Source organism: Hydractinia symbiolongicarpus, chromosome 6, assembly GCF_029227915.1.
Source record: "Hydractinia symbiolongicarpus strain clone_291-10 chromosome 6, HSymV2.1, whole genome shotgun sequence".
Classification (NCBI taxonomy): Eukaryota; Metazoa; Cnidaria; class Hydrozoa; order Anthoathecata; family Hydractiniidae; genus Hydractinia; species Hydractinia symbiolongicarpus.
Window position 1 is genome coordinate 21,563,394 of NC_079880.1, and position 23,295 is coordinate 21,586,688.

The window sequence follows — 23,295 nt, forward strand, 5'->3', positions numbered from 1 at the left end:
TTTCACAAGTTACAAAAGTTGTTGTCTTTGTAGATGTGGAGCTTGTGCATGTTTTCAAATTTACAAATTCACCTTAGCCAAAACCATGTTTATGTTATTTCATTTAAACATAGATTTAGATAATAAAATTTTTAAACATGCCAAGAAAATATGGATCCAAGGCAATTCTTATCAGTAAAACCTATACCATCTGCGAGTCATGTGGGATTAAAGATAACAGCACGTTCATCGAATCCGAACTACACTTGCGAGTATCCACACAGGCCTAGTGTAGCGAAAGGAAATTACAGAAGACGCAAGTATCAAATAGATAATTGTGGATATAGATCTGTTTCAACGAAGCCGTATCAAGAAGTTGGTAACGTTGTGTTAGATTCAAGAAAGTTAATTCTTTCTACTCTCGGTCAAGAAGAGAAACCTGAGGAAAAAGAGGTAGTTTTTGTTGAATGTTTGTTAGTTCGAAAGTTGTGTGAGTGCTTTAGTGTTTTGAATAGTGCATTCAAAAAAGAATATTCTCAATAATAATTTACCCAAGTACACTCTTAATAATCCTTTGTTATCAATTCGCTGTCAGTTTTTGTCTGTCGTTTTCTTTGTATATAGATGAAATTTGCTTTTTTTTATTTAGAGATAAAATTTTGGCATTTATAGGTTTTTCCTACGTATTGATTTTTGCAAACTTTTTTATAGTACTTTTGAGGCAAGTTAGAAATGAAAAAGCGTAGTTATTTTTCTTAAGTTTGACTCAGCTTATAAAGTAGGCCTTATATTTGTTCAAAGAGGCAGTAATAATTTTGTTCATTACGACACACATGGCATGATATCACTGAAATTACTTTGTAAATAAGTGTTGATAAATAATACGTTTTTGCTATTTTTAGGAACTGAGCAGTGATGATGACGATGCTTCTGATATTGTAAATAAAGAGAAAAACAGTCAGGTATAGTTATTAATGGGAAATTTTATCTTGGGGTATATCAAGTTTTGTGATGCTATAGTTTGGTACTTACCCAGGTTCTATATAGAGATGCAATTAGTGGGCTTTTGTGTGTACAGGGAATCCTCCCTTTAAATTTTTCACTTTTCGAAGTGTTCTCAGTTTGATTTGAGAACAACTTTTGCTATTATTATTATCATTCAGGGTTTTACAGAAGTGCTACAAGAGCAACAACATGCAAAGGAGTTGCATACAATTCAGAATCAGCTTTACAAAGACCTGTAAGTATCTTAACTTTGAAAATAAAAGTCTACAGAAAAAGATCTCATTGTGACTCTTTTTGTTAGTTTTTGTTTTTGTTTTGTGCCTAAAAATGCCTAAATAACTTTTAAGAAGACATTGACAATTTGGTCTTGAAAACATAAACTATAAAGCATAAATTTCTAATGGGTGATTTGTTTTATTTGACAACTCAGCGATTAATTGACAAAATGTCTCAATACCCTTGTTTATACACTGTGTCCATATGTCCTAAAAAATCAAGAAATATATTTATTCCTCACTGTATAAGTTGAGTAAATAACAAGTCAGACTGAATGTATTGCACGTCGTCAAAATATTGTGGTGCAGCCTGGGGTAATCAGTTTTATTGTATTAGTATCACTTCTTTTTTAATTTCTTCAGGAACATTACTTCAGAAACCACTTTTTAAGTTGGCCATGAAAAGATTCATGTTTCCTTAAATTTTAAAAAACACTTTCTATTAAGATAAACTATTCAGATATTATGAAAAAAAGTTTTGCTCTGTAATTTAACTGCTGTTTATGTATGAGAGTGTACAATTTGCAAAACAATGTATAAATTGTTGATGTGAATAACAAGTTTTCTGACAAGAAGCAGGCACGTCACATCACCAATTTTTTTGCCCACATCATATAAATTGAATTAGAATGACTGATTGTACTTATTTTAACAAATGCTTTTAGAAAAATAATGAATAAAGTGAAGCTGGGAACTGGCTTATTTACGGTGCTAGATCAAGAAAAACAGAAAAAGGTTTGTACATAATATTGTATAACCTATTTTGGCTATGTAAATGTACCTAGTTAGCACGCATAATTTTTTTGTAAGAAGAATTTTTACTTCTCTATTGTTATGGATTTTTTTAAATTAAAAAACCATTTTGCAGAAGAAAAAAAGGAATCGTCATTTTGTTTCTGAGGTCATTTAAGTGCATGCAAAATACTTAACTTTCGAGAATTTCAATTAAAACTTTTAAATGTTTTTTTTTTTTTTTTGCAAAAGTTTTTTTGTGATGAAGTAGGCTAACTTGGATTTCCAAATATGTAACACAGTTGTAATAATTTAATTTAATAAAGTTTCTGAGCCTTCAAATCATTCTTTTTTGGGACTAAAAATAATACTTGAGATTTGAGAAGAAGCATTAACTAGGTATACTTCGCAAGGTTTTAAAAAAATGACTCAAAAGCATAAATCTGTGGTATGCTTTATTACATATACATCCTCCATAACAACACCTTTCATTGTTCAGTATATTTACATGCATTTATCAGGTAGAATCGACGACACACCAACAAGATATAGAAAAACTTGAAAAAACATCACAAATGGTTCCTGCAAATGAAGATACTGATACAGAAGAAGAAGAGGAACAAGACATACGCAGGTACCTTTTTTTTATTATTTTCTGTTTGTTTGTTCATTTGTTCGTTTCTTGTTTGTCATGTGTCTGTCCATTTATTGTTCCTCCTTTCCTCTGATTGTTTTACATCTGCCTGTCCATTAGTTAGTTGTTCGTCGTTTGTTGGTTCCATGCTCGTTTGTTCATTCAACGTTCGTCCGTACGTCTTTTTGTTGTTCATCTGCTGTTTATCTGTTCATCATTCATCTGTCTGTCCATTTGTTTGTTTGTACATTCGTTCGACATTCGTTGTTTGCCTGTTACATGTTCTTCTGTCTGTTCCATTCGTTGTATGTGTGCTCAGGCCGGAAATGTAGCAGGTTCTTCTGATCGTCCCTACATCCATTACGGCTTGTGCGTCGCTAGTATTGCATTCATCGTGCATCACTTTGTTCGTCCATTCAAGACTTGTCTTGTATTCATTCGTTCGTCTGTCCGTTTGTCTCTTCATCTTTGCTTGCTTAGGACGGAATCGCAGCGGGTAAGTGTTGCCAACCTAAAAAAGCAGATAAAAGTTCCCCTTCTCGTACGTCTTATTACCTGTTTCTTGTTTTTGTTTTTGTTTGCTCGCACATGTGTATGTTTGTTTAATTGCTTACTTAAACCTTTTTAATGAGTTTGGGGTACAATTTTTGGGTGGACTTTATAATTTAATTGAGTAATTGGGTAAATGATTAAATTAGAGAGATGAATAAATAGACTCTATTATTTTCTTCGGTATTTATAATACTTTGTGTTTTTTGTAGATATGTGGTGGCAAGTCCGGAAACTCGTATTCCTGTAATAGATAAAAATCAAGACCATAATAATAATAATAGGTAAGTCATTGTTGGTGGTTGTTGTGTAAGATTTCCTGGTCTATTTTGATGTTTCCATCATGCATGGAGGTTTTTTGTCGGCAATTATAATAATATTGTGTAAAAATGTGTTTTGCTTTTTACATTTTTTTTCTCAACCCTACTTTTACAAGGAACGAGTTAAGAAGTATACCTGTCTGTTTTTTAGTTCTTCTCATTCCTCACGAATCTCGCAATATGAAAACAGGTTTCCAACACAACATTACACTAAAGAAAGAGCTGCATCAACAAGCTTGTTGTTGCACTCAAAGAAACTTGCTGTACCAGACAGCCCTGTAAATCATCGTAAGATGTTCAGAAGAAAACACATGCCTAGGCCTTACTCACCAATACATACCAATGTTAATTTCTATAAAGCTTCTTCAAGGTGGGTGAAGTCTGAATTTTAATAAGGCTTTTGTTTCCAATGCCTGTTATAGTCGGGTGTGTTTAAGTATGTTTAAAGCTATTTTACCAAAGTAATCGAGTCCAAGCATGGATAGATTTTATAATGTGTTAATACAACGTAGAAAGCGCAGAAAGATTTTCATTTTTAATGATAACTGTTTCTTTTTTCGTTTAAAAGCGTTAGTGTTTTGCCTCTGTTGTAAGCTCCTTCAATGTAGATTTTTTTCTGTACTTTTAGTCAACTAAGTATTTATTCATCTGAGATGGCTTTATATGCAAAAAGTCTAATCAATGTACAGATCAAATATATACATTTGACTACAGGATTGATAAAAAAAACACAAAAATGTAGCATGTTTATTTCATATAAAGTAGGTGATTAGGTAAATTAGGGACTTAAACCATCTGAGTTACGTCACCCAAGTCATAATAATTGATACTGACCACCATTTGTAGTGTAAAGTATTTTGATCACAAAAACCTTGTTCTTTTTCAGTACATCTCTCTTTCGTCAACTTTGTGTTATAAACTGGATACTAGAAGCTATGTCTCAAGACAACAACCCTCCTGTCATGGGCATGATATCATCATGTTGGAACGTTAGGTGGGTTTATCAGCATGCCGATGATCATCATGAAATGTCTCTTCATACTTTTTTGTTATTTTAGGAAAAGTTTTTATTTATTAAATTCTTTTTTAACTAAACATTATTAAACAGAACTGCTACAAGTTCTGAAACACAGAAAAAGAAAAGTTTTAACTATAGGTGGAAGAGCTATCGATCTATCCACATTTTTAAGAAATTATAATATATGCTAAGCATGAATTCTAAAAAATGTTTAAAAATTTTGAGCATACTGAAGCTATCTAAATTTGTTTTAATGCCTATATCCTTCTGTGCTGAAGGGAAAAGGAAAAACTTGTTCTCTAAGAAAAAAAGCTGATGCCTGCAAATGTCAAGGTGTTAATTTTTATCTGGTTAATCCATGCTTATAGCCAACTTACGGAAGACACAAAATTATCACAAAGAAGGATTGAACGTGAAAAGATAGCTGATCCAATCTGGCAATCCTTTATGAGTAACCCTAGCAGATTTCAAGTACGTCGTTTTCATTTTGTTGCAGTCATTATTGTTATTTTTGCTGACGCGGTTATTGCCGTCGTCGTGGATTTGTTGTTGTTTTTTTGCTGCCATCGTTATTATTGTCGTTGCCGTCGCTGTTATTCCTGTTAAAGTTGTCTTTGCTGTTGTTGTTGCTTTTATCGTCAAGAAATGGCTGATTTACAGCTAATAAAAATATTCTGCAAAAAAAGTGACGTATGTGTCGACTCTATGCTAACCAGACCTCCAGGTTCATTGTTGTTGTTGTTGTCGGGTTTTTTCTCGTTTGTGATTTTCTTTGTTATTTATTTAGTCCAAGTCACACCGCTATAAAATCCCTGGCAGAAAAGTTTCAATTCGTGCAAGTTCTTTATTGAATTTTTCTATGAATTCAAACAGAAGTAAAATGTCAGGTAAAAAAATAAACTTTTGTTTACACACGAGTGAACACTACACCTATTCTTTTAATTTCCTGTCATGAAATAAACATAGAGTAATATAAGTTGTCGAAAACTGACTGTGTCGCTGTGGATTACACGAAGGTGACTTTTGTACCTTGAACGGAATGCTAAGATGCGTCAACTGAGTGTTAGATTGAATATTTGTCAACATATACTTACTAAGCCGTAATCTTTTTACCAGTATAAGAGCACTGTAACATCGCTATAGCCGTATCATTATCTCTACCACAGGTAAAATTGAATTTTAAAGGGGAAAATATTTACAACACATTTTAAAAATATCGGGTTAAATATCGTCTCTCAAGATATAAATTTATTGTCTACGAATATGTCAGAGTTTTACTTTTGATCCTAGCGTTTCCACTCCAAACAGAGGTTAAAAAAATCCTTTTAAAAGTCAATAATTTTTTTTCAGATGATCATCGTAGCGTTAGTAGTGGAAATCAAACCCTTGAATTATCTTCATCCTTGAACAGAAAACATGGCGATACACAAGCTTTTAAGTATACCGCAGGTTGGTAGGAATACTGTTCTACTTAAAATGCTGTTTCATTTTTAAACGGATGATCGAAGTAAGGATTTGTTACTGCCCAGTCTACTATGCTCTTACAGCGCTACTGATCTACTGATAATAAGAATATTTATAAACACATTACGAACTTTTCAGATGCGGGACAAAGTGATGCAATACCAGAAGAAGTTGAAAAAGAAAGAAACAGTCAAGAGGTATTAGTGTTTTTATACACCTGCAGTGACAGCCATGTTTGTTGTTCAAATGTGCTTACAGCCATGTCTGAAATAGTTGTTATATCGTTTATCCGTTGTTGCAAAACTTCTCATATCTTATGCACATTGACGACAGAATTTGCTCTGTTTGGTATGCTCCAAATATAACTACGTATTTAACACACTTTCAGATGGCATGTCTATACTTGTAGGAAACATCATCCCCTCCGTCAACAAGAAAACACATCCAGTGGAAGAAACTAAGAGGTGATTGTATGATGTAATTCTTATTCGTTTGCATTTAATCTTAGATAGTTTGATGTTTTAAAGCTTGGGTTGGTTTTCATGAGTGCAAACTGAGTTAGTTTTCCATTAGTACAAACAGAGTTAGTTGTACATTACTGCAAACAGAGTTGTTTTTACATTAGTTAAAACTGAGTTGGTTTTACATTAGTGCAAACTGAATGTGTCTTACATTAGTGGAAACAGAGTTGCATACATTGCAATGGAATTTTAGAATAAAAAATAAATTTGTGTTATAGCAGCATCTCGAACCTACCATTTGTTTGTTAATAAGTCATAAGCCAAAAGTTAAGTCATTTCCTAGTGATACTGTTAACAGAAAAAGAGAACATATTTTCTCGATAATTCAGACACTTTTATACGTGTAAATTTTCTCCATATTCATACGTGCATATTTCGACGATTATTTAGGCGCTTACAACTTCAACACATCAGTGTCGGATGTCGTTTTGATGAGAATGAAGAAGAGGAAAACATTAGAAGAGTTGTCACTTGTGCCAGATGACGTCAAAGAGAAATTTGCTGACATCAAGAACGAGCAGGCTGTGATATTGCACGATAATTTAGAGCTGATTGAAAAGTAAGTTTGGGCTCGATTGGATGTCTGTTGTTGTGAAGTCACGCGCATGTATTAGATAGCTAGATAGATAGATGGATGTGCATATTTTACATGGCTAGCCTGACAAATATGGAGAGATATACTCTGTCTATCATTTCCCATAGGGACTATGGCTTAGATGGGAAATCCTAGAGTATTTAATACTCATTTGGAGTTGCGTAGACGAGCCCTTGTTCTGCCATACAACCCCCTGCAACATCCAACGGCTCACACAGTGTGCCATCACTCCCATTTCTCTCGCATGCCTGGGGTCAAATCGGGGCTATGGTAACATCCACTCGCCCATGTTAAATCGCTGTAGATGGAAACCAAATCACGGTCTTCCGCACAAAGCGTGAGAGTTATAACCACTAAGCTACGGCGCCACAAAATTCCCTTATTTTTCTTACAAACGATGCAAAAAACCGTTATTTATTTTTTGGGACAGGTGTTTTCCTGTGTAACTTTAAAGGGTGTGTTACTTAAATCATTGTCCTTGATTATTCAAGCAAGTTTTTTACTTAGACGTATATCGTTGTGTTTGACTAAGTCTTCAATAGAGGCTGTTTAAGGTTAGGCGTGGAGGAGTGTTGTGGAGAGAGTTTACGTTTGTTATGCATTGTTGTAGACATCGTTGGGCGAGTTACGAAAAGAAGTTTTTCGCATTGAACGTGATGAAAAATGTATACGAAACACTCAATCAGTTTCGCGAGAACGGAAAGATTGATTTCGAGGATGAACCAATTGAAATGAAAGTTGAGAGTAAATGGTGAGAGGATATTTAGTTTTTCAGTTTTATTGTTTGTGCGTAAATAATACATGAAAATACTGCCACCTCTCAATGTCTTGAATTCTTTGCTACTTGATGACGTCATCAAAAGACCTTTAACCTTATTATCATCTTAACTGCTCGTCGAAAACGCAGTTGCTAATTTCTCCAGAACACCAACGTAGTAAATCATTCAACTGTCCACTGACTGAAACGACATCAAATTATGGAATGTTGACTGTAGCAATAACTTTGACACACACCCACCGGTCAATATGTGTATAATGTTTAAAATGTTTTTCAGGTATACAGATCTTATGAAAGGTCTACCGCAAAATTTCAAGGAGGAAAAGAATATTAGCTTGATATTAAAGAAAATACAAAGATTCTGTGACGTAAGTGATTTCCGTTTTTCCATTGTGTACTCGACGTTATTGCGAGAGCACTCTTTAACTTTAAAACAATTTAATAGTGTTGGTTGGAAACGTATGTGAGTTAGAAACCTCACGCGAGTCAAAGTTGAGAGTTTTACGTGTAAAACGTTGGATTGTGTCTGATGTAAGAATCCAAGGACTTATAAACGAGCAAAATTTGTTTATAAAATTATTATAGATTAATTATTTAGAAATTATAAAATTACTTAAGATTCATTTGAAGAGGAAATCACGTTTTTTAATCTTTCTCAGATCCAACAGATATCACTACAGATCGCATAGGAGTTGAGTTAATCCTGATATATTTTTTTCAAATGTGCAGTAATGAGGTTATTATTCGTCGTTCTGATTCTTAACTTAATAGTGTAAGCTGCAAAACATATAGGACCAAGCGAGACGATAATTGTCTTGGTTAATCTGATCTGTTTTTATTTTTTGCTTGTCTTGAAGTGTTTTCTAGTTAATAACTCAAGTTTTTGTTTGTAACAGCAGTTTCATTTAATGTCTGGTTTAGATTGAAGGACGCAAAATTAGTGGTTCACATTTTCTTCGTTCATTATCCATTCTCCGACCCTTCGAGTTATGCTATCCCGATATAAGTGCTGGAATCGAGGTAATATTCTTGTTCACAGGCTAAATTCAGAAACCAGAAACTATGATGATAGGGCTACAATGTTTTGGCTCCATTTATCTCTTTACTTCTAAAACTTGAATGGACTAATATCGGATTTAATCGGATTGTCAGAAGATGTGGTTCAAGGACCTAGAATATTTTTAAACTTTGTGTTCAAGTTGTCTATAAAATCTCTTAGACCTGTTGTTTTGAAGATGTGCGCTCGTGTTTTTCACAAATTTAGTCTGGAGGTATATATAACTAGTCGTTAATCCATCAAAAATCATTGGATTTGCCTATCCTATGTGTTCCAGTCCTCAGATTATCGCCCGTCTATATAACCTAGACATTTGGCTACCATTTTAAACATATAATATTATTATAGACTAGTCGTTAACCCGTGGAGAAATCCACAGGGTCGCCCGTCTTTAAATTTCACGCTAATTCGTGTGTCTGTTGCATGTCGCTTTTCTTGTGGACAGACAGATAAAAAACGGCTATTATTACAGCGACAACTACTTTCGGTGCTGTAGAATATACTGAAATAGAATTCTGCTTTTTTATTTTCAGTTTGTTCGCGATAAAATTGTTGAAATGGATAAAACAGAGTTTGAGGCGTGGTGTAAGAAGCACATCAAAAGACAGCAACGTTCAAAGTCGGCACCACCCTCCACAAAAACAAACTTTTAATCTGTGCCTGTCCTGCTCAAAAAGTTGTTAAGATGGATTTGAAGTAACCATAAAAAAATTATCATAATCATATGAAAACTAACCCTTGAGAATTTGACGGAGTGATCAGCGGATACTTGAAATACTTCCATCTAGGATGTTCAAGCTAGTTTTGTCCTTTTATCAAGAAAAAGTTGTCCGGCCAGTCGCAAGCTAAAGATTGATGTTGCGCGAATGTGCGCGTTTGTTTTTAATTTTTCCAGTTTAAAAAACTACAATCAGTCCGTCTAATTTTTTTATCGACTTTGAGTGACCAGAAATTAGGTTGACAGAACAGCAAGACGAGTATGAAGAAAAGATCTAACTTATTAATTTTTTTAAAAAACAAAAGCATTTTATCACATTTTTTAATTATTTTTATACGTATTTTTGCGAGTGTAGATATATTGTTATGAAAGTGTGTTTTAATATATTTATAAGTTTGAATATGTTTTATATATTTTTAATGTTTATTAGTTTTATTTCGAACTCGTATCATTCGATGAATTTACAATCTTAAATCAATCACCGTCTTCTCAAAAGATTTATCATAAATGGACGTTTCCACGTTCTTGCTTGGTCCTTATAATATCGGCTCAAAGTATAATTTTGTCTCGATTAGTTGAGGAATAACAATATTATTTTTTTTATTGTGCTTACGTTTTTATTGTACAATCGGTTTGCAAGAAGAATTTTTTACAAGTTTGTATCAGCAATTTTTTTAACAATATCCACATGTTTTATAACAGTTCTTCTCAAACAATTTCGCGTATTTTCCTTCGCAGCTGTATCCCCAATTATACATAAAGTTGTAGCATCGAGTTTGACCGTACTTGTCAATACATGGTCGGTTAGCAACAGTTGCCATGGATGGATCCAATTCGAATAAAGATGGTGTCACAGCTATTAGATAAAAAAAGTTAGTTGAATTTTGGATATAAATTTATTACTGATTTAACGAATGCGGAAGAAATGTAAAACTAGAGGCTTAGTGAAGCAATCTTAAAATAAAAAATATTTTCTACTGCAAGGGCGTGGTTACACTTACCTCCAGCAATTCGTGGTTGAACTTTCTCAGTATATGTTTGCAATCTTTCCCCAGTGTAATGAAAATTTCCGCGCGGTGCATATTTTGCGACAATGAATGTTTCAACGTTACCATAATCGGCATAAATACGACTTTTTCCCGATGCTATGCCGACTCCAAATTTTGTCGTGTCCGTCCAAACAAGTTGGGTGAAATGGCCAACTGCTTTGCCATTTTTTGTACGTGCTGTTGTGTAGTCGTAATCTTCAATCTCTACGTACCTGATAAACTAATTGAATTAATGACACAGCTCACTAAATGCGTGTTAAAATTTTAGCGGATGCGTTTTTAAAAATCATGCCTCGTGTCTAATTAAAAGTTTCGTCCTCTTAACTTCGGTAAAGTTGGTTTTCACTATATTTTCACACTTATAAGTCTACCAAAAGCACTTAATGTGCAGTATTTTGGGCTGTTACCTGCCACAGCGCGCTAAACCCGGTCTCAATAAAGGTTATTTAAAAATAGTTTCACTGCAAAACGCTTTGGAAGCCAACTAGTCTCAAAAAATTAAAAGCGCCGCGGCCAAAAAAAAGATTGTAATTTGTGTACTTAAACAAAGAACATTAGGCGCTGCTGTAAAAAACGTTTACTCTGAAACCAGTGTTAAAGAAGAACAAACGTAGCAGTACGTACCAAGCTAAGCTGGCCTGAGCACAAGTGGCCATATTTTTGTTGTCTGACCAGTAGAGATTTTCACCAAGCCCATTTCTTGTGGTATCATGAACCAGATATGTTTTTCTTCGACCTCGGTGATCTGCTAAAAGTTTTTCTGCGTATCTCTGCGCAAGAACAGCGATTCCTTCATCCCATTCCAACGGGTTTGTGTTGGTGTGAAGAGCCCGTAATTTGTTGTGAGAACTGATGCATCGACCTGAAAATTCAGTTTAATATTTGTTTAAAAAAACTTTAATATCGTCTTTAGACATTGCTTCTACGAAGTAAACAAACACATAAATGTTTAGGCCTAAGTATTCTACGTATTTTTTAAACGAAATTTGCTTGGCTAAGACAAAAGTGTTGTAACACGACAACAAGAATTGTTAGAAACATCTATGGGGAACTTTTGTATATATATATAAGGGTATTGAGTTGAGGAGAGTTAGTTATTATACACAAATGTGTTTATTAGTTCCTACCCTAGGACAGAAAAAAAATATTATATCGCCTGAAAATTTTCAATATCAGGTTTTCAATATCAACTAGTTATCGTGAATTAATTCCCGCTTAAAGGACGAAAATCGTAAGCATTCATACTGCAGAACTTGTTAAAAAACGTATGCAAAACATTTACTTTGCAGAACATTTTTACAATTTCTGCAGGAAAACAAACAGTTACTTACGAATTTCTGTTTGGCTAAGCGCATCTAAAAATTAAAGAAGGTTATTAAAATGAGAACAAGAGGAAGCTTATGAGCCAGTTTCATTCTTCAGTACCGAATTCATTTATTTTATTATTTTCGTTTCTTGAATAGGATTTTGAAGATTAAAAACTGCTGCAATTAAAAACGTAGATTAGAAAGAAAGTTTGAGCAAAAATAATAAAAATTGTAATATAGGTTTACAGAGTCATAATATTATATTTAGAAACATTTGCAAACACAAAATTGAATTTTTTGATTTTTTGGTCCAACATGACCCTAGAATTGTCTGTTTCTATGACAACTGTAGGAAATTTGTTTTGAACAAAAATTCTAATAGTAGTCACCAAGTTTAAAAAAAAAATCTGGAAGCCTTTCTCCGAACCCTTTTTTTCTTCCTTCCCCAGCCAGAATAGAGTTAAATTATCAAGCAATTGTTCAAAATTGTTTGCAATATGCTCCTTTCTTTATCGAAGACACTTGCTATATTTATAAGGGCAAATTAAACACTCACCCGCGCTGTTGTGCAGAATTAGAAACAGAACGATTCTCAACATGCCTGTACATTTCCCAGCCATGACTGATTTAATTATTCAGTGCGGGCACGAACACATGATTGGAGAGGTCTATATATACCTTTTCTTGTGTTACAGTAGGGATATTAAGAATAGAAAAATATGTTTAATATTTAATTTAAAATAGAAAAATAAACTATTTATGAATAACATATGTTTCTCTTTTTGTTTTTTCAACAGTTTTTAATAATCTTGTAAGCAAAATGTTTATTTCGTTCACTCACGAAATTTTATCACGGCCATATTTTTAGTTTGTGAATGCGCGGTGTTTTGAAGAGTCTTGGCACGATATATACACAATAAAAGCGCGCCGCTTTTAAAGTGTCTGTCTAAAATCATTTTGTTTGATATTTCTTTCAATCCGACATCTCAAAACAATGTCTCTTTTTATGAACAATAGATGAGTACTTTTAGTTAAATAATTTTCGTAAAGATCAATTTTTACGAATTGGCGAGTTTAAACTAAAATCGCGATTTTTACTTTCTTTGTGTTTTCTGGTAAACTTTTTTTTTCAGCTGATAAAAAAATCATTGGTTAGTCTCTATGATAGAGATTTTTTGTTTAATTAAAGGCTATCTTCTCTAAAATAAAGCTTAAGAAGTTAAAATTGCGAAAAGTACTAGTATATTCGCGATAATAATTCTTCGCAAAATACTTCGTCATCTTGAAATATGACTGATTCGCTAAAATATATCTTCGCGAAATGAATTTTCTTGACCTTGCAAAAATGATGGATGGAGGATGGTAGAAAAGTTGAAAAGAACACTGATTTGCCACAGTTTTCTTCGGATGAGGTGTGTTTATAACGAAAGTATAAACAATGAACAATAACGAACTATGAATCAAAACAATGTTTAAATTCGTACAACTCAGATAGGTCAATTCCAATAACATCAGTTCAAACATAGAAAAGATAAGCTTAGAAAATTTAATTATCTTTCATTGATACTGTGGATGCAATGAAAAGCATTCTCCTCCCCAGTGTCTCTTGATCTCTTTTCGCTATTAAACTCAGCAAAAAGTAAAAAACCTGGGAAAGAGGTTGAATGTAAAGAGGTTTCTGTTCATGTAGATGTAATCTCTATGTTCTTGTCGTTGTCAGTTATAGATGACATAAGAGATAGCAAGATAACATTGAATCTACTACCGTTTTTAGTGTGAAGCCTGATTGTGTTATCTGTTTTAACTTCATTCATATGTGAACATCACCGCGATGATTTTCTTCGCAGATATATGTCTGCCGTTTTCATAATTTACTCTTAAACCATCAATTTTTAAGACACGCTTTCATTACATAGAACTCCTTGGTTAACAAGTGTAGACTACAAAATACCGAAGTTTGAAACGTCCTTTCTTTCGTAACTGTGATGAGATCAACAAAGCGAAAGCTTATGTAAGATTTAGCCATTTGCGAAAAAAGAAAAAAGAAAAGGCAACATACTGATGTTAAGAATTTATCTAAATCTTCTACCACGAATGCCATTTTAACCCTCTTTAGGTTAGGGTTTTTACCTCGGGGATTTTGGTCTGTAATTTAAAAAATAAAATAAATTGCATTACCACCAGGTGGCCAACCACGCGGCAAAAAAAAAACATATTTATTTTTTGATGACAATTGATACACTTTAGGTTATTTTTAATGTTATTCTCCCTTTATTCCCCCTCCCCCTCCCTCTTACGTCTTCTAACGCCCAAGCGACAATGGCGTAAAAATGTCCAAACGGCTTTTCGCGTTTTTGCAAATGTTCTACAAGGCTATAACAGCTTCACGGTGTATATTTTTATGGTTAAGGCGTATATTCTCCGGAAAAAGACGGGTTTTAAACAAAAAGGTTTTACACAAAAATCTTGGTGTTTAGGGGCTGTTTCTTTAGCATACGTCAGAACACTTTCCACTGCATCGCAAGAAACATAAAAACACAGTTTGAGATAAAAACATCAGCTTACCTTGACCGATTATTTTAATACAATCATGATTCTCTCTAGACGTCGTGATCTTCAATGTGTCTTAACTTACCAGTAAAATGCGTGATTGACTTAAGAAGCATGTCAACAAAGTATAAATACGGTCTTTCAACGGATCTATCGTGAGTTGGTTGCCACAAAACATAGATTTGATGCCATTTTTCTTGTCATGCAGAATATCATTTCTTCTACTACCATGATATGTTAAACACAATTTTTAACTCATCGTCGTTATTCACGCTGTTTATTGTATGACAATGCTGCACATCCATATGGAAGGATTCGTTTTACTATGGCTGTAAACAAACTGCAAGTTCTTTTTATAAAAAAAGGAAATTTAGCCTTAGCCCGAGATTTTATTTATTTCATAATAAATTACAAATATTTTCGGATGTAAAAGCATCCATGTTTTGCAGGATCCAACCTTTTTGCAAAATTTCTGGCATTCCCAAACATTTTGTTTTTTCTTCAGCATAAAAATGTCAGTAAAATTTCGGCTTACTTTTAACTATTCCCACAATCCCCCCCCCCCCCCCCCCAAAAAAAATATATATATCGACACAAGATCAATCTTCGTCCCAGATTTTCTTTTTCGCTTTCAGATATGCGTGCTAACTACATATGCGAAGTTCAATTATCAGTAATAGCATCTTTGGGTTATTTGGTTAGACCTAAACTCACAAAATGGTCTTACTGTTGCTGACGTTAGCATGACCATTTTTGTCAAATTTAAGGGGGCTTTGTGGGCCCTGACAAGGATTGTTTCGTGGAGCAAGAATTCTTTTAAAAAAGAGAATTAGGAGGAATAAATGTTTAAAAATTCTAAAATTTAAGTTTTAATAAAAAATGAGATTTAAAAAATCTGAAATCTCATCTGAAAAGTAGCACAACTGGCTGCGAAAAAATGAGTTGATGCTTTTTGCTTTTCTTGCAAAATGGCCGAAAGGTGATATTGTTTTAATGTTTTGATGAGGAATTGCGGCTATTTCTAGTGTCTTTTTATTTTCTAGTTAAGTATCTTTCATACCTTAGACAATGTTATGACAAACTTCTCAATCAAACACAGATAACAAAATCATGCACAATTCAAAGTTGTTTACATGTTGTGATCGCTAGGTGACGCCATTTTCAAAACTTTTTCGCACAGCACCTCATTAGCTGTGACGTCAATAAGAGCTGCGTATTCTAATATGGTGGTCAGAGGTATCCCACGCTATTAAAAAAACCATATTTAACATACCTTAGCAGAGAGACAACCCATATATGAAGAGCAACCTGATGTAATTTAAACAATGTGATTTTGAAAAGCGTTTCCTCGAAAGAATAAACTTAAAAAAACAACAAATGGAATTGTTTTTTACATTTCTGTGAAACATAAATAAACAGTAAGGCATTTATGCTCAGACAAAAATTAGCCTGCAAATGCCAGAACATCACGTTTTATGTGAATCGGATTATCCTATACATTCCATTTAAATTCCAAAATGTTTTCTTAGAAGCTACAGTGTAAAAATTATTAAAACCGTTCTTACTTTCTCCTGGGTGAATTTTCTTTTTTAGCGCGTAAAACTACCCTCCATCTCCATGACTTTTCTTTTTTCGTAAAATTTTATAAATTAAAAAAAGCAGAGAGTATGGGTTATCTATAAAACAAATTCCTGAGTAAGAGGTTGTCTAACGAATTAGTTAAAACAACGAACTCAGCATTTGTATTTCTTTAATAAGATTAGGTGTTCTAATTACAGAAATTGATTCAAAATAAACAATTTATTAGATCAAGATTAAAATAAATTGGGATTCACAAGCATTAGAAGGAAAAACAAACGGGCATACATATTTTGTTGATTCAGAAGATAAGAGGTATTCTGTGTTTTTTTTCTATCTGTATAGAATATACTTTACATATAGTTCTTTCAGCATTAAAGCATAATGCTGGTAGCTATATACAGCAGTAAGATTAAAAGGAAATTTATGCAAGATTTATGGAAAGGGAAAGTTGTTGACTTATTTAAAAAGAGTTGGAACATTTGTTTTGTTTCTTTTAAATATTCAACATGTGTTGAACATGTGGCGTTCTACAATGAGAATTCTTGGGGTTTTGTGTGGTTTTAGAGTCTTATTGAAGAATATTATTTCGGTTTGTCTATTTCAGTATTCATATTATCATTCTCCCATCATCAGGCCAAACATGAAAGATCTATCTAAACGTCGCCGATTAAACTATCATGTTCAAGAATTGATAAACCTTCGACAATAAGGAGTCTTATTACTTACAATAAAAATTAGAAAACAGAAGAAATTTCTATTAGCGTTCTCTTCATTTTTCCGACTCGCTACCTATTCAATTTAAATTAAATAGGATGGTCTCCCAGAGCTATAAAGTCGAATAAAGTTGGCCTACTACCTTAACAATATTCGAACAATATTCAAGAATTAAATTTAGCACATGCAATACATGCAGAAACAGGCAATAAAATGTAAATGAATGGATCGTCAGTGACTTTGTAGAATGTAGGTAACAAAGTAACCTTGATCACAGGGCCTGTAGGTGTTTTAATCCTCATACGAAAAAACTTTACAGGACTTGCAAGTTGGTTAACAAAGTATAATATATTTTCTCATTGAAATGAAAGAAAAAAAAGCATTTTCACTGACAAAGCAACTTCGTATTGACCTCGTCAAATGGTATCAGTGTGTCAGTGTGTTATCAGATCCTTAAAAAATATACCATATAGCACCTTATTTCGTATTTCATAAAATATGTTCCGAAAATAAACACATTTCACCATTTCTATTTGACCCTACATTAGTCTCTCCTCAGGCCACTGCAACGAATAAAGCTGTCGGCACTGATCTCTTTCTTGATTCTTGATTTGGGGTCATTTCCGGGTAATTTTATGTGTCTGTTGCATGACAGCAAAAAATAATGGCGTTTTTTTTTAAAAAAACATTTAAAGTACAGTCTTGAACTCATTCATATTTCGTGCATCCTTAGCATGGAGCAGCTGATTTACTTTGCGGTTGGTTCACAAAAAAGCTGCGACGCAACCATTTTGAAAGCCTAAAAGATGTTGGAATGATGTTGAAATTACTTTCTGTATCTGAAAAATGAGGAAGATTAATAAGAAAAGTTTGAAAGGAGTTTTTGCAAATATAGTGAAACAAATCTTGAGAAGCTCAAAGAAGACATCTATCGAGATAGAGAGAGAGTAGATATGGGTTTCAACCTTCTAACAAGGCTCCTTTGTTTCTGTTTGATTAGAGTGGCGGTTGCTATCTTGGTGAAATAAATAGAAAAAAGCCATCAGTGTACAAGGTTGCAAGTATAATTCTAATTCTACCCTTTCTGAGTTGATATTGTAATAGAAGTTTGAAAACATGCGTGATAATACCCTCGTATCAAGATCTTTTACTTTACCTATGCCCTGAGGAACCCTGTTAAAAGCTGAAGAATAAGAAACCTTATGACATACATTAATTGATCTCTCACTTAAAGTTGTTAATTCATATTATCCTTTCATATGGTGGGAATGCATTTAAAATCAAATTAATTATCTTTATATAAAACGTAATTTTATATCTCGCAGATAGATATAGTAGCTCGTTTGTTCTATGAGAAAATATTTATCAATATAGTGTGAAGTATTATCACTTGGTTATACCATTTTCTTTTTTGTTTTTAGATCGACTAAGACAATGAATAATTCAACAGTTCCAGAAAGCGAGGAAGTGCAACCAGGGATTTCAAAATCAGTCTTAGTTAGTGTGAACATTCTTATCATGATATTCGCCTTATTTGGCAATGCTCTACTTGTGGTGTCAATTTTACGATCAAAGAAACTGCGAAAGAGAATGTCATCCAAGCTGGTTTTAAATTTATCTTTGTGTGACATTACAATCGTGTTCGTTAGTATCACAGGTACGCTTGTTAATCTTCAGTTACAGTATTCTCCTTTTGGTGAAATCGGTTGCCGTACAATTAACCCATTATCAACATTAGCAATAATTTCCGGCGTTTTAACATTAGTTATGGTATCCATTGAAAGGTTTGTCGTGGTAGTGTATCCGTTTTATTATCGTTCGTTAAAAGGAAAGACCTTTTACGTTATTGGATGTAGCCATTTGATTTCATTTGCTTGCGTAGTACCGTATTCGTATCATTCAACTACAGTTGACGGTGTGTGCGAAGAAACATGGCCGGAATCGAGTAGTAAAATATATAGCTGGTTTTTATTCTTAATCCAATATGCAATTCCGCTTCCAATTATGATTATTATTTACTCCTACAGTTGGTACACCGTCAAACAGCAAAATGACGACATGATTCGAACAAGCGAGCGTCAGCGAACTCGTGCTAATGCTATCGCAGAAGAAGATATCGCTAAAGCTGCTCAAAATTTGTCTAAATCCAAACCTCGAACTAGACGACAGAGCGTTTTTGTTAGGGCTTTACATAGTTTGCGTCACTCGCCACATTATAACTCGCAGCTGTCAATCAAAAGACATAAACAAACGATGCGTTTACTCAAGACATTTATAACTGTCGTAGTAGTGTTTGCGATATGCATGCTACCCAATCAAATAACTTGGTTAAGTGGCCAGGAGATTAGTGAGGTCTGGATCGAGATAGCCTATTGGTTGACTTATACAAACTCTATTATGAATCCAATAATTTACGGACTAAATCCAAGATTTAGAGGCGCATATTTACGACAAATAATGTTCTGTTTAGAACTATGTTGCAATAAAGTCCGGACTGGCAGACTTCGTTCGAATTCCAAGTCATACATGTCATCTAATGACTGTCTGTATTCACAAAGCAGTCCTGGCCAGTTCAAACGACATTTTGACTTTTTGATAAGACACCGAACATCCTCTCAAACTTCATACGATAGCGATGATTTGTTTTCAAATAGAGATTCGCGAAGTGTTTATCTTAGAAGAAGCAGCTCCGCTTATAGTAGTGGCGGCAAGGCTAGTCAATATAGCTACGACGCGCCGACGTCGCGTCGGCGACAATGCGACACACGTCAGACATATCAACCCTTTTACTTGCAGAATGAACAACAAGAAACGGTCTATTTTGCAGAACAAACAGATCAAGTAAAACAAAATAAAAATCCAAACTATGACAATGTTTCTGAATGTGCTGAAACAAGTGAAGTAGAAATGACAGAACACGATGATGCAAAGACGATATCAACCCAACGGATTAACGTAGAGGGTGTGGCGCTTAGTAATAAAAGCATGCTGGTGGATTGTTGGTTTGATGGCCAGAGAATAAGTCTAGTATTTCAAAAAGAGCATCTTGAAGTTTTAAAATACATATCGGAAACAGATTGCTAGAAAATATCAAGGGCAATTAATGACGTCAAAATCGCGGCTCTGAAAGCTCATCTTCTCGTAGATGCGCGATAGCACGTTTCGTGTTTATAGACTAGCTTGCGTGAGCGTAACACATGCGTTCGTATAAGCACACAACCCTCGGTAACATGTTGGTTTTCACGTTCAACATAAACATCTTTTTCATTTAACTCTTGTACGTTGTTGCTCCGCGGTGTACAAAGAGAGCTTGAAATGACTTAATCAGTTAAAAACTTATTTAATCGATTTGTGAATAGATCATTATGTAACAGAATTCCATAAATTAATGTAGATAGATAGGTAGATATAAAACTTTGTCTGTTTTGAAGTCTTTTAAACTCCTGGATAAACAACCCCACTCGAGTAACCAAGTACCACCAGCAACAAGACACAAAACAAGAATACGTACAGTAGACGTCTGTTAATTCGAACAGGCAAGAGACTAAATTATTTGTTCGAATTAACGAATCTTCGAATTATCGAAAGTTCAGAAAAAACAAGAATTTTAATAAACGTTTAAAGGTTTTATGCTAATATAACTTTATTACAACTTTACTACAACTTTTTATAAAAATCTTTTAACTTTGTTTGCTTGGCCTCCAAATTCCTTGTAAACTTCGTTTTATTGAAAATGCTAATTTAATTGATAAATTGAAAGAAATTTGCCACCATTGATGCAATAAAAATGAATTTTTATTTTCCCATAAGATTTTATTTATCGATACACAGAAGTTCGAATTAACGAGCATAATGTAGCCTTGGGACTAAAAATATTGTTTGAATTAGCGGAGTTCGAATTAAACAGCTCAAAATGTAAGATTTTATTAAACCAAACTCAAGTTGGCAATTTGTTCGAAATAACGGTAAGTTCGAATTAAGCGGCATTCGAATTAATGGACGTCTACTGTATATATTACAGATTTTGCGCCCATTGGTTAACATAAAATTACCCGGTATGGGCACCATATTATGCTAACACTTGCAAGTGCATGGAAAGATTTTCTTTTTGTCTCACAACAGCCATTAAAATTTGAACTCACAACAGCTATTAAAATTTGAACTCACAACAGCCAGTAAAGTCTACCTGAAAACGCAATTTTCGTGTACCTAATTGGCGCAAAGTCATCCTTTCTTACAACCTCGTTCCAAGGGCATCTTGTATCTTTCTGCAAAACGGACAGCGATTATCGCTGGTTGCCTTTCCTTATTTTTCCTTGGAACTTGAATTTTAATTGTCTTTCCACATTTTAAAAATTTTTAAGTTATTTTTGCCTTCCCTAATATTCTGTCAGCCCAAATCTTCCAGCATTAACCCCCGGACTTCTTGTCTAGATTTTATAACGATGGCGATACGAAATTTCCTTTCTGTCCCGATATCAAAAAGGGGAAAATTCTTGAGGTCAAAGTTGCAAATTTTCGTTTTCGTAACACGGGCTCGATTTCGTTTGTGCCGACAAATTGACGAGGGAAATTAAATTTAACTGTTACATGTTACCTGTGCCGTAACATAGATAGAAAAAGTTCGTTAGAGATGTTACCGGTCTATACTATATTTGTACTCATTTTCGAGCGTACAACTTCTCGCAAATACGCGAATTTTTTTTTAGATAGAGATTTTTGAATTTGCTTTCTAAACTTTAAGGCTAAATGTTGTTTCGGGTGAGCACTTCTTAGTTTCTGTGAAATTGTAAGTTTTTTAAGCAAAAAAGTGTATTTAAAATGAATCTCCATTTACTTGGGTTACTGCGATAAGCAACTCGAAACTCGGGCAATACAATTTGACGAATTAATTGATGTTTTTGTTTATCAGTACTAAAAAATAAAAAATATAAAGTCGTTGTTTAAACTCAGATTACTCTTGAGAGTTTAATTACGCAGAAAATATCAAAATTGGTATAAATTAACACGAAAGTTTGTTTTGTTAAACGTTTGTTTTTGTTTGTGGCTGGATGATAAAAACAAGCATTCACGTCGTAAATTTTGCGTAATAGCACCTATTCGCCAATGTCCACCTCTTTCAACATATTTCAGCATGAATTCGTTGCTATTATGTGGGTACTACGGATCTGATGATGTTCTCTACGAGTGCGATACGTTGACAATTGTCAGCAGTTTGTATGCTTGTCGTTAATCAGCAGCGCATATTCAAGCATGAAAAGCTTGATTTTACTATGTCAGGATGATGGAGTAACTCATGACATTTTGAACAACAACAGTAACAACCAAGGTAGATAAAAACTTTATTATAATGTTTAAAGTTGAGGTTGAACGAAGAGAGGAGGAAAAACTGTGAATTAGGTGTACCTACGTTTGAAACTCTACGGCTGAAAAGTTATCTGATGCTAGATTTAGTAGATTTTAAAGATGAAGTTGTAGAAAGCATGTATACATTATTTGACTCAATACCAGATACAACAAACTACATTCAGAGCAAATCACAACAACCTTCACTTTTGCAGCAGGATGCTACCAATAACAAACTGCAACGACAAAACTGCTTCAAAAATACGACACAGGAAATGCAGTAAATGAAGAACGAAAGCCATGTAATTTTTCCACGGACCAACGAGTAGTTTTAAGTAAAGGCCTGGGCGTAGGAATAGGGTAGGGTTCAGGCTTTTGCGGTGGAACTAAATTTTGAATTTTCGATTGGTGGAAACTGCTGCCATTTTAATTATTACCACAAATTTTGTGCATTAGGGTCTACAAAATTAACATGGATATGAATTGTTGTTCCACTAAATCAACATGGACACGAAAGTTGCAGTAAAATAATACCCCGTGCAGGGTCGCTTTGATGATAAGCAAATATAAAAAAGCATTTTACTTTACACGACAAAGTTTAATTAAATGTTTTGTACTTTTTTATTCTCGAGGGAATTGAAGTAGAGCAAAAATTAACACCCGGAAAATATATATATATATATATTTTTACTGCGCAAAAATTAGTACGAGTATGGTGTACTTACTAAGTTTTTATATTTACTAGCCACCTGCTTGCCAAATTTTAAGAATTTATACCTGCTTATAATGAGACAAGCATGTGAGGAACGGAAGAATTAAAAATAGCGAAATAGAATAACCTTGATTTACCGCTATCTTCTAATCTCAATGTAGAAAATATTCACACAAAATAATTGGTCGCGCAAATGACATGAGAGTACATCAACATTTTTTCTCGTGAACTCACTAAGTTTAAACAGTGGGTTTTGTTACTCATTTTCTTCACTTGTGTCTATTCATGGAAATACACCTCGACTTGTAAATTACCCGCGAAATCAGTGGATCAATGGAGAAGCACGTGACGTGATATACTTTCAGAAACACATGCTAAAAACAAAAATTCC

The 23,295-nt window shown here is 33.9% G+C and overlaps 3 protein-coding genes across 5 annotated transcripts; 2 read left to right on the forward strand and 1 right to left on the reverse strand.

Moving 5' to 3' along the window:
* The first annotated feature begins 92 nt into the window (after nt 1-92).
* LOC130647555 (coiled-coil domain-containing protein 60-like) lies at nt 93-10,093 on the forward strand. 2 transcript variants are annotated; one of them, XM_057453453.1, is made up of 18 exons: nt 93-432; nt 882-941; nt 1,143-1,219; nt 1,925-1,994; nt 2,513-2,625; nt 3,387-3,458; nt 3,646-3,864; nt 4,381-4,488; nt 4,881-4,983; nt 5,300-5,399; nt 5,863-5,961; nt 6,115-6,173; nt 6,386-6,440; nt 6,888-7,056; nt 7,703-7,843; nt 8,148-8,238; nt 8,792-8,890; nt 9,461-10,093. In XM_057453453.1, the coding sequence occupies exons 1-18, from the start codon at nt 151-153 to the stop codon at nt 9,578-9,580; spliced, it is 2,037 nt and encodes a 678-aa protein (XP_057309436.1). In that variant the 5' UTR covers nt 93-150; the 3' UTR covers nt 9,581-10,093. The 2 variants fall into 2 exon arrangements, with proteins under 2 accessions (XP_057309436.1, XP_057309437.1); XM_057453454.1 differs by having other exon boundaries at nt 3,387-3,452; nt 3,643-3,864.
* A 143-nt stretch (nt 10,094-10,236) lies between these two features.
* LOC130647558 (uncharacterized) lies at nt 10,237-12,699 on the reverse strand. The gene is made up of 5 exons (XM_057453458.1): nt 12,558-12,699; nt 12,026-12,049; nt 11,319-11,556; nt 10,647-10,906; nt 10,237-10,501 (listed from the first exon to the last, which is right to left on the reverse strand). The coding sequence occupies exons 1-5, from the start codon at nt 12,619-12,621 to the stop codon at nt 10,320-10,322; spliced, it is 768 nt and encodes a 255-aa protein (XP_057309441.1). The 5' UTR covers nt 12,622-12,699; the 3' UTR covers nt 10,237-10,319.
* Nucleotides 12,700-16,392: 3,693 nt separating this feature from the next.
* Nucleotides 16,393-20,424, forward strand: LOC130647873 (orexin receptor type 2-like). 2 transcript variants are annotated; one of them, XM_057453880.1, is made up of 3 exons: nt 16,393-16,444; nt 18,268-18,503; nt 18,612-20,424. In XM_057453880.1, exons 2-3 carry the CDS (start codon nt 18,281-18,283, stop codon nt 19,928-19,930), a joined length of 1,542 nt encoding a protein of 513 aa, XP_057309863.1. In that variant the 5' UTR covers nt 16,393-16,444; nt 18,268-18,280; the 3' UTR covers nt 19,931-20,424. The 2 variants fall into 2 exon arrangements, with proteins under 2 accessions (XP_057309863.1, XP_057309862.1); XM_057453879.1 differs by having other exon boundaries at nt 18,268-20,424.
* The last annotated feature ends 2,871 nt before the right edge of the window (nt 20,425-23,295 follow it).